Source organism: Biomphalaria glabrata, chromosome 9 (genome assembly GCF_947242115.1).
Source record: "Biomphalaria glabrata chromosome 9, xgBioGlab47.1, whole genome shotgun sequence".
Classification (NCBI taxonomy): domain Eukaryota; kingdom Metazoa; phylum Mollusca; class Gastropoda; family Planorbidae; genus Biomphalaria; species Biomphalaria glabrata.
This window is the reverse complement of record NC_074719.1, coordinates 32,017,286-32,031,456: the sequence shown is the minus strand read 5'-3', so window position 1 is coordinate 32,031,456 and position 14,171 is coordinate 32,017,286. Positions and strand designations below refer to the sequence as shown.

Genomic DNA, 14,171 nt, shown 5'->3' with positions numbered 1-14,171 from the left:
GTTGACAGACACAATCAGAAACAATGCACGTGCGATGTAACTTACAGAAACGATGAAGCCATATTCAAGTCCAAGAGTTGCTTGACCAGCGCCTCCTTTCGATGTATGTCTTCTAGGCACGAATGTTGTTGTTTTTTTTACTTGAATAAATAATTATGACAATAAAAAAATGGTAACATTTTTAGTTGAATTGAACATAGAAGATAAACAATAAAATGTTTGGACTAAACAAACAAAAAAAACAAAAATTTTTGAACTGAAATGCACTTTAAAATATGTTTAAAAATTTTGTTTATTTTAAAAGCAAATCCAACTTTTCCGACAAATCATGTTTAAATTAACATTCACACTTGTACATTTACATTGGTATTACAATATGGCAAAATAAAAAGAAGGCTTATATACTGTTCATGAGTACATATGTCTAGCCCATCTTGGTCTCCATTTAGTTTTAGAGCCCAGCTTTCCCTTTGTTTGGTGAGAAGTGCAGGCCCAGAAGTTGTTTGTTTTTTTGTTTGAACACGAACATGAGGGTGAAAATAACTGACCTAATGACTTATTGTAGTCAATGTTAATATAAAGGACTAAATATACACTTGGATAACAAAAAGTAATAGGAAACCTTTATTTTGGGAATATCTGAAACTATCAAGTACAATCTATCAATTATCTCAAAGCAATCTTCCTACTAAATATGTGAAATAATGAAGGATGTCTTGTCACCAGCCAGAATATTACCATGTGTGAACGTTGCAAGACTTTTCCTATTTAGAGAGAATGGCACGCTACAGAATCAAGTGAACACGAACTTTTGTAGTTCTTTTAGTTTTTAAGATCTATAAACTGGCTAGACAACACAAAATGAGTAGCAGCATTTTCCTCTTTAGGGGCAGCCAAGAAAAAAAGTTATGTTTGTTTAATAGTGTTTTTTTATCTTAATAGTTATATCTACTTTATCAAATAGAAAATATTAATAATAATATAAAAACTAGTGAGTAGGCTTTTTATGAGTTAATTATTTCAATGACTATATATAATAGGTCTACTGTACAATGTCAGCATTTTCTTTCACTCACTCTTTCCCAACCCATCTTGTATTTTCAACGTTATAGGTCAACTTTTCAATATTAAAGTTATATATAGGTCAACTTTTCAATATTAAAGTTATATATAGGTCAACTTTTCAATATTAAAGTTATATATAGGTCAACGTTTCAATATTAAAGTTATATATAGGTCAACTTTTCAATATTAAAGTTATATATAGGTCAACGTTTCAATATTAAAGTTATATATAGGGCAACTTTTCAATATTAAAGTTATATATATAGGTCAACTTTTCAATATTAAAGTTATATATAGGTCGACTTTTCAATATTAAAGTTATATATAATAGACACTATATGTAGGTAAAGAAGAAAAATTCCATAGCGAATCAATCAAACCTTAACTACAACTACATAGAATTTGAGAGAACACAAAGACGACAAAATGTTCTTATATATGACCTTACATGTTTTGTTTTATAAACTAATGCCAACTCGTATCATTTTCATTAAGATCTATGTTTTTTCCCAATTGTAAGTCTCATTTAAAAGTTTAAACAGTTTTTTATTGTGGGGCCTGTAGAAATCATATAACATTTTCTCATCGTCTGCTGGAAGCTCGGGATGTTTCCAGCCCTTGTTAATATTCATGCACCGAGGCTGTTCGTCTGTCGAATATCGCCGACAGCAGTAAAATCCAGACGTTTCATTGTAGTAGAAGTTGTCTTCATTTAGCATGGGCGGAATGTTCAGAAATTTCTCGGCTCTTTTAAGAACACTGAGTGGATCTGTCGTGAGAGATTCGTCGGAAACTACAAGAATGTTATCTCGTGAGAACGTCCGTAGCCATGGAGACAGATGCTTGTGAAAGATGCCGACGTCCACTGCCGATGCATTTGGATTGAATTCATTAGTTTTTGTGTTCATGTACGTGACATTCATAGGTGGTCGCTGACTCGGCTCTTTGAATCGGAATCTGAAAAGATTTTAAAATCCAATTTAGTTCATTTTATCTTGAATTATGTCATTGTCCGTCAGTCTGTCTTTTCTAAGATGACCAGACCAATAGGAGGTGAAATAAGAGGATAAAGGTTTAGAAGGAAGAAAAACAAAGTAAACTTAAACAGCTAGGCATACATAGATTTGATGAAATGTGTCAGTATTTCAACTTCTGTCAAACTACAAAAGTTTGAAAAGCTTCTTATTTCGCAGACGACGTGACATTTAACAGTGATTCACATTGCACAAATATACATCCGGAACTTCATGCTCCACATTTTCTTCCACTATGACTTTGTGAGAAGTATGTCTCTCACCGAGAACGTCTAAAAATTTTAGCTTTTTTTATAGCCCTGACAGGGCCGCCTTAGGTCACTGCAACCTATGCGACCGCAGTGGGCCCCGCACTTTCATAGCCCCCCCCCGCTAATTCTAGGTGTAAATTATTAAAATTAAACCATTTTATAACTTATAACAGATTTCTCGAGGCCTCCTTATTTACCAGGAGCTGCTGGAAATCTTCTGAAATTGTAAAATATACGAAAAAGTCCTGGAAATCTCTGGAAATTATTAAAAGCTTTTGAAAACTCATAAAAATATCCTGAAATATAGACAGAATTGTCCTTTTGGGGTGTCATTCGTTCAATATGGAAAATACCAATCTTACACGCGATAAAAAGAACGGCATTATACAATTCCGGTACCCGTAATTGTGGAATCTGGTGAAAGAAGCTTCTCGCGCCTCAAACTAATGAAGAATTACTTGAAGCCCACAATTTTCGCAGATAGATTGAAACATTTGGTAATTCTTGCTATTGAGCGTAGATAGATTGAAACTTTTGGTAATTCTTGCTATTGTAGGAAATAGAATTTTTATGATATAGGTCTACTGGTCTACAGTATGACTTCGCTACACGCAAGGCTCGTCAAGTAGGCTATTCTGTACGTAGTAAAGAATGAATGAAATGCAAAGACGAATTTATTTTCTAATACAGACTCTTTATTTTCACTTATTATCCGTATCCCTACCCAGTCTGGGCCCCGCGCAATAGAACCCCGAGATGGTTAAGTCCGGCCCTGAGCCTTGAATATACTTTTTACCTAAATCACCATAAAGTAGTTTATCAAAAAATGTCAGCTTTACGCTACTTATAAGTGTGTTTATGTGTTTAATCCAAAAGATATGAATAACTGACTTCGATAGATGGACAAAATGCTATTGCAGTAAACAACAGATTGAATGCCAATGCCTGTTGAAAGGGGGGTAACCCTGATCTTATCAATTTTAAGTGAAAATAACCTACGTAAGACTTTACATGTATCAGTAACTTGCTTTGCAACGCAAAACAGCAATATAAACTGATTTAATTGTCGAGATTGCTTGTACTCTAGGGTTTGAACTACGTGATTCATATTATTCTGAATTAAATAACGTACCTTTGAAGGAAAGCTGATACAATGCGGACCACGGGATTGCGAACCAGCACAATGAGCTTACAGTCTGGGAAATGTTCTGCAATTTCTTGTCTGGCTCTGTTGGAACACACGTAGTCTGGGGATTTCTCCATAGTCACTTGATTGCTGCAGACATGACAAATATAAAGACACAGAAATAAAGTCAATGTACAAAGTTGTCTTTTAAATAGAATATGCACAACTATTCTTTTTGGTACACTGTCACAGTTACCACTTAATTCTCAAAGATACGGTAAAAAAGTGGTAAAATAGGAAACCGAAATTCCCTCAAATGCCGATATGGCGACTAAACTTAATTTCTCGACTCCTGCAGTGTCCAACAAACTATTTATTATATTACTTGATTGTTTTTTGTTTTTTTTTACTATCTCACTATTCCTTTTTACCAAAGATTTTTTGCTGTGAAACCATTTCTTTATACTTTAGTTTTAAATAAAAATGTATAACTAGACTATGCAAATTAAAATAACTTGTTTCTTTTGTAAATATGCTTGTATGACTTCAAGTTAAAGATTTAAAAAAGCTCCATATACCCACACTACGTCTGTCTTATGTCGTATAAAACACACACACACACAAACATTATTTCGCACTCACTATCACATGACAGTTTTTAAGATAGCCAAAATGGTATATTGTTTTATTGTAGGCTACTTCAAAATGTTCACTATTACTAAGTGAATTAAAAACTGAACGATCTTAAGGTGGAACAGTTACAGGTGAGTGTAAACTTAACCTAAATAAGATCACAAAGGAAGCCGGCTTATAAAATAGGTTATTTGCACATTTATTTTTACATTAATCATCTTGTCTCAGGACTCTAAAATATTCAATGGGAGGATGAAGTAGGCTATAAAAGAAGTGGTCTCCACCTGTAACAGGATACCAGTGAGAGCTGATCAAACGTGTACAATGTAACCAGAGGTGTGCCTGGACATCAGTTTGAGCTAAACATCCACGTGGATACAAAGAATTATAAAACACTGGCATTTCTTTTAGATAGGTAGGATCACAGTACAGGAGACAAGGCCTATAAAAATAGACAAAGGATAATTATTTTAAAGAGAATCAATCCTCTAATTCATTCCCTCCATCTAACCTTATACTATTCTGAGGCTGCTAACTGCGTGTCAATTTTTTGTTGCTGCTGTAACTTCTTATAATTATATCAGCTTCCCGCTGATCTCTAAAATCCTATTATGCTATTTGCACTAAAACATCAAAACCTCATATCTACTTAAGTAACTTGATTATAATCTAATTTTGTAGGGATGATATCAAGGAATGCCACATAATAAAGTCTGCAACAATAATGGTGGCTATAAAACAACCCTACGCCTTCAAATTATTTTTCCGCTCACCCAAAATACCAGCAGAGAAAGAAAAATTATGCCATCCAATCAATGTTCATTGTGATACAACAATTTTTTAAACTTTCTACAAATTTCAAAATATTTCAGCTCAGGGAACTTATATTTCAGCTCAGGGAACTTATATTTCAGCTCAGGGAACTTAGATGTTGTTCATATGACCAAAATAACACAACAATAGCGGAGACAGAAAGTTACACTTAAGTTGCAAGTAATGCATCTAGTCTTACTGTCAAGTTAAACGTAGCCCAATCTGTATCTAGAATCATGTTCTTCCGTCATTGTCGATGACGACTACCACGGGGCTAGGGGCTTAGGACTGCAGTTTCCGATGTTGGCGGTGAGACCTGAGATCGGAACAAACTGGGCAGGAGACTGGCGCCTGAGTTTGTTGCCCTCTCTTTTTATTTCGTCGTTTTTCTTCTGCCATCGATTCCCGCACCAGTACTCCCAGCGCGGCGCCTGGCTGTTCTGTCATTGTTGCTCTAGTTTCACAAGAGACAAGAGTTTATACTGAACATTCTCAAGGATGTTTAAGTGTCTTTGAATAAATCTTTGCCCCTTTGAGCTCTCATTTTATTAAAATGGGATGCGCCAATGTTTTCAATTTGCAGACGTGGCCAGCAGTTGAAACTTCACCAAATTTATATGCCTAATTTGCAAGCTCGCGCTTTGAAGAAGGTTCTGCTATCTACCTACGTAATCCTTCCATGTAATATTTAGGATTTCCCTAAGGTAGGTTCCTGGCATGTCTGTGAATCTAGCCCAAGCATAGAATTGATGCATCTTGACTAGACTGCAAGGGATGTATATAATAATAATAATAATAATAATCTTTATTATCCGTAAGGAAATTTGTCTTACAATTTGTGCATTACACCAAACAAAAAACATTATAACTATAAGAAACCAAAGTGTACATTCACACCAGACTCACTCATAATTTACATGTGACAAAGTTTATACCAGATTGTTCTTATTTAATGATTTGATTACCAGGGGAACAAAAGAGTGTTTGTGTCTGTTTGTCTTTGCTATCGGTGTCTTGTATCTCTTTTGTGATGGTAAAATCACAAAATCCTGACACAAAGGGTGATTCTTTATTTCGAGGATCTTGTTAGCTTTTTTAGAGATGTTTGTCTCAAACAACTGCCCAAATGGGGTTTGTTTTTTGCCAATGATTTTGCCAGCAGCATTTAGGATTCTATTAAGTTTATTTTTATTTTTAATGCTCAGATTGCCATACCAGGCAGTGATATTGAAACTTAAAATATTGCAGATGTGAGCGTGATAAAACATAGCCAAGGCCTTTTCGCTAACATTAAACGAGGACAGTTTTCTTAGTATTCGTAATCTTTGCTGCCCTTTTTTGCTGATATAATCAGTATTTGCAGTAAAATTTAGTTTATTGTCTAGGATAGTACCAAGGTATTTAAAGTTATAGATTTAACTGCAAGTGATTCATCTAAACTACGTTTTGTCTGTTGTTCAAAGTCTTTATTTCACTCCTAAAATGGCTTAGTATGTGATTGAAATAAATGCTATTTACATCAAGAAGACACATATGAAGTTGTTGCTGTATTACCTGTATGAAAATGGCATTTGGTTGAGATACCACTTGTATCCTTTAGCGTAGAGCTTGTCCTCTGTGTAGAAGTGTACCTCCTCGTGGTGTATGACGATGTAGGGATGTAAACTCAGAAATGTCAACATGGCCCTGGTGCCACACTTACCAAAGCCGATGATCACCGCTTGAGGAAATCTCCTGACAGGAACATCGCCCGGAGGAGGTATAAAATATTCTTGCCTGCTGCGTAAATTAAGACCCTTGTTTTGTGTTTTCTCCTCCGGTGCATTAATATCCTGCTGTTCAGATTTATCGGACACAAACTGTGAATGAGTAAATGAATTGTCGACTTCTTTCCTTACTGGGAGGGAAGTTTCCATTTCTGTCATACTGAGAGTCTCGATGTAGGAGTTGGCGTCGTTATTTTCACTAGATCGCTTCATTGCACTGAGCTTGCCAATATTTCTAACGGACATGTGGGTGGAGATTCCCCACATTAGCACAGCGACAGCTAGGATAGCAAAAAACACCAGCGATGTTAAAAATGAGTTGATAGTTCGTCTTAAAAGCTTAATAAATGCAATCATTGTCTACAGTACAGACAACCAGCAAAACACTCATCAAATCAAAAATAGAAAAATCATTTTCTTGAAAACTTTGATGCGCCAATAAAAATCTATGTATAACAACTCTGCTTTTAACTAAACTTTCACAAAATAAATCTATTTGCTAAACTAGGCTATATCCTAAACACTTCACAATAACAGACACATTTCAACAGTAATTGTAACGCACTATTCAATTCATTGATTTCGGAAGAGCAAGAAAGTTCTCAGAGAAAAAAGATAAACGTTAAAAATGTCATTTTCTTCGTCCCAGAAGTCTTCCTGTCACTAATTGGCTTTCATTTGGCTAATGGTCACTTCTTTTGAAGACATTCATTTATCCACCAATCAACATGAACGTACTATAAAGATATTCTGATTGAACGAGCAGAGATTTATGATTGGAGATGTTCAAGTCCCGCTCAGCTACTTCACACCTTTATTGACATTTAGCTAGCTCATTAAAAAGGTATCAATTATTTAGGGTAACTTTTTTTTAAATAATTGCTTTAGCAATAATTGTATATAATTTTTTTTTCTTGTAGTTTTTTAAAGCTTATAACGGTTAGATAATGTTCAATGGGTGCATGTCATTTATTACCAGTGGGTCCCCTAATTAGGCAGAGCTGATGGAAGCAGTTGGTGATGCGTTGATGAGAATCCTACACCTTGTAGTCTGTCATGAGCATCGGAGTGCGTGGCTGGGATATTAAGTGGCTTGAACACTCAAACGTTTTGTTTCCTAATCAAACTAGGTCGTGTAGACAAACTAAAATATAAGCCCACTACATTTCCGACTAATAAAATAGCTAAATCAGTCTCATGAGACAGTTTTATATAAGTTTTCTAGTTGTGGCATTCCCTGGCCGCAGCAGATCATGGGCGGGCCGGCCTTAGGCCGATTTTACAGATTGCTCCAAACTGGGTCCCACGCCTGGCTGGCGCCCCGCAATTTACATTTAGCATATCACTATCAATCATGGCTCTTGTCACAGGCGCAGCTGTAGGAAATAAAGGGCTAACATATTTAGTGTATCATACAATTGACGTAACTTTAAACAACCCACTGGCGCCTATTGCAGTTTAGTTGCTACCTATGCATGTTGTAAAATAAATGTTGATAAATGATCTAATTAATAGCAATAATTGTTATGGTTAAAAAGACCATTCTGACACCATGTAGAATATTCGTGTTACACAAGTAACAAAATAGTGTTTAAGAGGGAAGACATAATAGGAACTCCATTTATTACGTAAACACTAGCGGTGTTGCACTGACGCGCTAGTGTGCCAATGTAGGCCTACTCATAATACTATTATGTTACAAAGGGCCTCCCAAGTATCCATTAGACTGAGGCCCACAACTGGTAAGGCATGGTTGTCCATGTCTCTTTCTCTTTCTTAACTGAGGTTAAATTTGTCGTCGTTGGACATAATTGTCAATGCATCCTTGGCTTGAAAACGTGTCTTATTACACTTCACGACAATAATGTCGTCTCTCGAGTACAGTCCACCAATGATAACCTAGGTGACCTAGGAGTAGTGAAACTAACTATTGATACCAGCAAGTTTCCAGTAGTTTTACTAAACAGGAACACAGACTCAATGACCAAGTTGACTCAAGGTGAACTTCAAACAAACGTTTAATACAGAATGGGCCACAGTCTTGTCTGTCACTATAGAACGATGTTATCTCTTGAGAATCTAGCGGTAACTGATTAATTAAAAGTCTATCCTAATCTCTAACCCAAAGTCTATATCGTCACTATAAAATATTCGTTCACTGTCGGTCTAACAAAGTGCGCAACCCAACTAACTCAACTAGCTATCTAACACTACGTGCCGCAATATTCCTTTCGCATACAAGAAAGAGCTTGATGTACTAGAGAAGATACTGGTCCCGGTAGCCAACGGATTGGGTTAGTCGAATGGCCATTGTTCAGAAACAAAAATACAGAAATGGAAGCATTACAGACTCTCCACATTTGAAGATACTCTACCCCAGTTGAAACTCAAACTAAAGACATTCGAAACTAGCTAAATGTTGGTGTCATTAGTTACCATGTGTCGATCAAACTCAAACTAATGACATTCGAAACTAGCTATGTCTTGGTTTTATTAGTTACTATGTGTCGATCAAACTAAATCTAAAGACTAAATGACGTACAAATAAGAACTTAAATAGACTGAATGTAGACAATGGATTAGTCTGTGCTGGATATGGCAAAATATGTAGGTAATATCTGAGTCTGCCTGCGAAGTCAAGTGAAATACGTACTGCATTCCTGTTAAATCCTTGGTCTTAAAATCAAACCTTATATTAGCCTAATATTATAGTTTAATGTGACTGAGGTAGAAGGAGGTATTAAACTGCAGAGCAGTATTTCCAAAACTTTTCCAGAACACGTAGCACATTCTGGGTATTTAGCGGGACACTCCGCATATTCTGGGTATTTAGCGGGACACTCCGCATATTCTGGGTATTTAGCGGAACACTCCGCACATTCTGGGTATTTAGCGGGACACTTTACTTACTTTTTTACGAGAGATTAATTGACCTGGTGCCCTATTAGTTAATTATTCCAGTTGTTCGTAGAACACCCATTTAAGCCTCGCGGAATAATGGGGTTCCGCGGAACACAGTTTGGGAAACACTGCTGTCGAGATGAGAACTAGATTGGAGATACTAGTAGATCTCTAAAGGCTACTGTGCGGATAAAGCAATTATTCAGTGAGAGACACTTCATAAAACACAATAAAAAGATCCATGAGGCATATCCACTCCAACAACTCCCTTGTAGTTGCTGAGGCCTATCCGCCCCAACAACCCCCTTATAGTTACTAGTCCTACCATTAATCAACGGACTTTAGCTCCTTTTCGGTGAACATTTATGATGGACTTATAAGCTATAGGAATGGTAGCAATGTTAATTAAGTTCCTAAAAATAAGGAACTATTTTTTATTTTGTTCCCCTTTTCCGAGCCCTCTACCCATTGTCTTTTTTTTTTTGGGGGGGGGGGGTAGAGGCACAAAGTTTTCTGACCATTTGGGGGGGGGGGGCGGGGAAGGGATATCTGGGAGAAGTTTTTTTTTACCGTGCTGCCTTTAAGCGCTCAGTAAACACAACTCTGTTCGAGTCTGGTATCGAACCTCGGAGGATATTTCAGCTACCGTCGCCTCAGCTTGGCGCCTCCGTGGAAACGATGGGACAGCATAGGCATAAGGATGGCCCCCACGTGGGGCTTGAGCTTCCGGCCACACATGAAAGGAGGAATTCATGCAGGGGTTCGGAAGAACGTGCAACATGCTAAGACGGGTGTGAATAAACGATCACTTAGTCGACGTGGGCCTCCTGACAGAGAGTTCGGTGAAGAGCCAATTTCTCATCCTGGCCACGAGATAAAAGTCTCGGGTCACATGGTTCATAAAAGAGGCGTGCTTGCCTGGAACCATTTGGACATCTGAATCAGGTGTCGAACCTCGAGCCCCCTTCATACAGAGGTGTAGCTAGGGATTTGGGGGCCCGGGGGGATTGACCTCTTTGGGGGCCCATTGCATTTTGACATTTGACATCATGACAAGAAATACTGTACTTAATAAATACATGTTTGGTGGACTCCTTCATGTTCTTTCAGTCTCTCAGGTTTTTTCCATTTTTTTTTAGACCAACTCCAGGTTAGCTCAATGTACTAGATGTCTTTTCTGATGCCCCAGAAAACATGGTACGCATGCAAAACAAAATAGACATCCCTAGTGTGGAGAGAAGAGGAGCCAATAGATCGGTTGCAGATAAAATTCCAAGCTGGATATATCCGAAGTCTTTGTACTTAATTACAGTTTCTTCCACTTCTGGAGAAAGTGATTTTGGAAGACCATCACTTGACTCTTCATCACTTACTTCAGATGTTTTCTCTGACTGTGGTAAAAGGGTATTCCCTTAGAGTCTCTTCAGCACTACTTCTCTCATCAAGAGACATTTTCACTTCTTCGACTGCTGTATCTTTGTATGTATCATCTTCGACACCTTCATTATCTCCTTTGTTTTCTGTGCTCTTATCAGGATGATGATGAAATAATCTACCCTATATATTAAGTTACTTCCTGAGAGTAACACGGCACTAGTCAGCGCTATAGAAGTTACTCCTTCAAATTGAAAGAGTTAATACTCTGTTAGGATGACATGGTCACTAACCTATATAACAACGTTAAAAGCAAGATTTCATGACAGCGACGTAATATTTAATTAATTTAAAAACAAATTTCGGACACTCATTTGGGGGCCCCCCTCAAATGGAGGCCCGGGGATCTTCAAATTCTACCCCCTCCTCCCCCCACCCTAGCTACGCCAATGCCTTCATATGTAGCCAAGCCAAGTGCACGTAGCCTCTCGACCACGCTTCATTTTAATTTGAATTTCATTATTAAAATATACGACTTAGAAATTAGTAAAGAAAAACACATTGAAGATGACAAATTTTGAAAAATACATAAATTAGCGAAGCAGGGGGTCTACCAAATACTGGAAAACATAACAAGGAGTCTACGAGACAAAAGTTTGCGAACCACTGATCTAGGCCTACCAGTAACACAAGTAAAACGTATCTCTTGAAAGAACTAGGTGTAATTCTGAACGCATTGATTGGGCCGGTCATTGGTACAAGAAAAGTGTGTGTGTGTGGAGAGCGGGGGGGGGGGGAGCAGAAGTAAATGAGAGAAGATTTTGTATCGATTCTACTCCCCCTTGTGGTAACATATGGTAGGAAACTTTAAAATCAGTAAGCCTTCATTTTATACTCACACATTTTAGACCCCTATTAATCATTCAACAAAAAATGTATCAATCTATTCTAAAGTTCATCCACCCCTTCACTCATTGAATCAATCGTAGACTTTCTTACACTCGTAGACTTTCTTACACTCGTAGACTTTCTTACACTCGTAGACTTTCTTACACTCGTAGACTTTCTTACACTCGTAGACTTTCTTACACTCGTAGACTTTCTTACACTCGTAGACTTTCTTACACTCGTAGACTTTCTTACACTCGTAGACTTTCTTATACTGAAAAAAAAAAATTCATTGTCTAAAGAAATTATCAAAGAGAGTCTCGTTTTAAAAAAAAATCAATTCGTGTCCCCCAAAGTGTCAACCCAATGGCCGTTTGATTGATAAGCAATGCAGGCTGCGATACAGGTTTCAATATTTTCCGCACGAATATCAGAAGCTATAAAGTAGGCCTACATACTATCAAAAGTCATAATCTTACCTCTTATATCATAATCTTACCTCTTACCTCGTAATCTTAACTATTACCTCACTATCTTAACTATTACCTCATAATCTTAACTATTACCTCATAATCTTACCTATTACCTCATAATCTTACCTATTACCTCCTAATCTTACATATTACCTCATAATCTTACCTATTACCTCATAATCTTACCTATTACCTTAATCTTACCTCCTACCTCTTACCTCATAATCTTATCTTTACCTCCTAATCTTACATCCCTCCATACAAAATAGAAGCGTATAGGCTAAGTGGGTGTCTGGACGACTGACTTTGTAATGATTAATAGTACACCACAATATCACGAGTATGCAATGAACTGATTGTTACCAAGAAATGATCAACTAATTTATGACCAAGGATAGCGGCCTGGTTGTGTGGTACTCTGGAGTGTTCCGATGTTTCCTGGTTCGAACCCCCGCCACCAGACGCATCTGTCACCATGCTGTCAGATCTAGGGCAATTTCCTCTCACAAACATGTTTGTAGTCCGCTTGCAGATAAATCCATATGTTAGTCTTGCAGATAAATCCATATGTTAGTCTTGCAGATAAATCCATATGTTAGTCTTGCAGATAAATCCATATGTTAGTCTTGCAGATAAATCCATATGTTAGTCTTGCAGATAAATCCATATGTTAGTCTTGCAGATAAATCCATATGTTAGTCTTGCAGATAAATCCATATGCTAGTCTTGCCCTATAGAGATCGTAAGGTCATCCATATGTTAGTCTTGCCCAAGAGATCGTAGGGTCTGAAAGAGGAACTTTACTTTTTTACATTATCTTCTGACATGCCGATGACGTGTCCGAGCTAGTGTCAATAGAGCACAGACACTGTGTGTAGTGGAGACGTGTCAGTAGAGCACAGTCACTGTGTGAATTGAAGATTTTCACAAGAAACGAAACAATGCCAAGGACGCTAATTTGAACTTAAAAACTGCCAAGTTACAAAAAGAGAGCAGCATAAAAATGTGGATTCTGCAGTGCTAAAAAGTGCGCATGTCAAAGTGTGCATATATCATGTAAATGAAACAAAAACAATGTTTTATCAACATTTCCATTAGTTTGTACACCGGTACACCACAAAGCTTGCTATTTATTAGTTGTCTGACCATGTCCGACGTAAATGAAATCTTCCTCATTGGATCGTGGAACTAATCCATGATAGAACTATAGACTACTAAAGGAACAGTATAGAAAACAATTCATTTGCGCATTTTTAAGCCCTGTCGATAAATATAATATTATGAAGACAAAAGAAGGGTTTTACACTCTGATCGCGCCCAATTTATCTGTGTTTATTATAAAAAAAAACTTCCAAAATATTCTGACAAGCTGTTATAATAGACATAATTTAGTAGAGTAGAAGATCCTCGCAAAAATATAGTTTTTTTTTTTTAAATATCGTACTACGCGTCTAATTCAGTCAAAGTAGATGCTTCTGTTTTGAATTTGCTGTTAATTTAGTCCATAGGCCTATATAGTTCCATTTTGGGATTTTTTTTTTCTTTTTACTAAATCCGGATTACTTATCCGGATAACTTATAAATCTATATCCTAAGTGCAATAGCATGGATTCACTCATCACTAATTCCCCGACTTGCGGTGGACGAGAAAATAAGAAAATTGAACATGTGTCTAGCACTAGCACCTATCACGATAGAAACAGCAGCGGTAAAATTTACCAAAATGTTTTTCTTTTTTTTTTTGAAAGTCGACACATTGAAAAGTAAGCTACAAGATTAATTATTTCGATATACGCATACGTCAAAGATTAATTAAGTATTATCACAATGTTTATTTTTGCTTAGCA

The 14,171-nt window shown here is 36.9% G+C and overlaps 1 protein-coding gene across 2 annotated transcripts; it reads right to left on the bottom strand.

Annotated features, from left to right (window-relative positions):
• Positions 1–274: 274 nt before the first annotated feature.
• Positions 275–12,881, bottom strand: LOC106069164 (heparan sulfate glucosamine 3-O-sulfotransferase 1-like). Of its 2 annotated transcripts, XM_056042803.1 has the most exons (4): positions 12,562–12,881; positions 6,477–6,969; positions 3,483–3,626; positions 275–2,022 (listed from the first exon to the last, which is right to left on the bottom strand). In XM_056042803.1, exons 2-4 carry the CDS (start codon positions 6,953–6,955, stop codon positions 1,563–1,565), a joined length of 1,083 nt encoding a protein of 360 aa, XP_055898778.1. In that variant the 5' UTR covers positions 6,956–6,969; positions 12,562–12,881; the 3' UTR covers positions 275–1,562. The 2 variants fall into 2 exon arrangements, with proteins under 2 accessions (XP_055898778.1, XP_055898777.1); XM_056042802.1 differs by lacking the exon at positions 12,562–12,881 and having other exon boundaries at positions 6,477–7,418.
• Between the last annotated feature and the right edge of the window lie 1,290 nt (positions 12,882–14,171).

What these genes read in the sequence shown, in the direction of transcription:
- LOC106069164 (XM_056042802.1), bottom strand. Translation starts at nt 7,045, where the DNA reads ATGATTGCATTTATTAAGCTTTTAAGACGAACTATCAACTCATTTTTA. An exon ending in CAAATGCCATTTTCATACAG is followed by an intron (nt 3,627 to 6,476) that starts GTAATACAGCAA and finishes TCATGTCTGCAG; the next exon opens with CAATCAAGTGACTATGGAGA. An exon ending in GTATCAGCTTTCCTTCAAAG is followed by an intron (nt 2,023 to 3,482) that starts GTACGTTATTTA and finishes AAATCTTTTCAG; the next exon opens with ATTCCGATTCAAAGAGCCGA.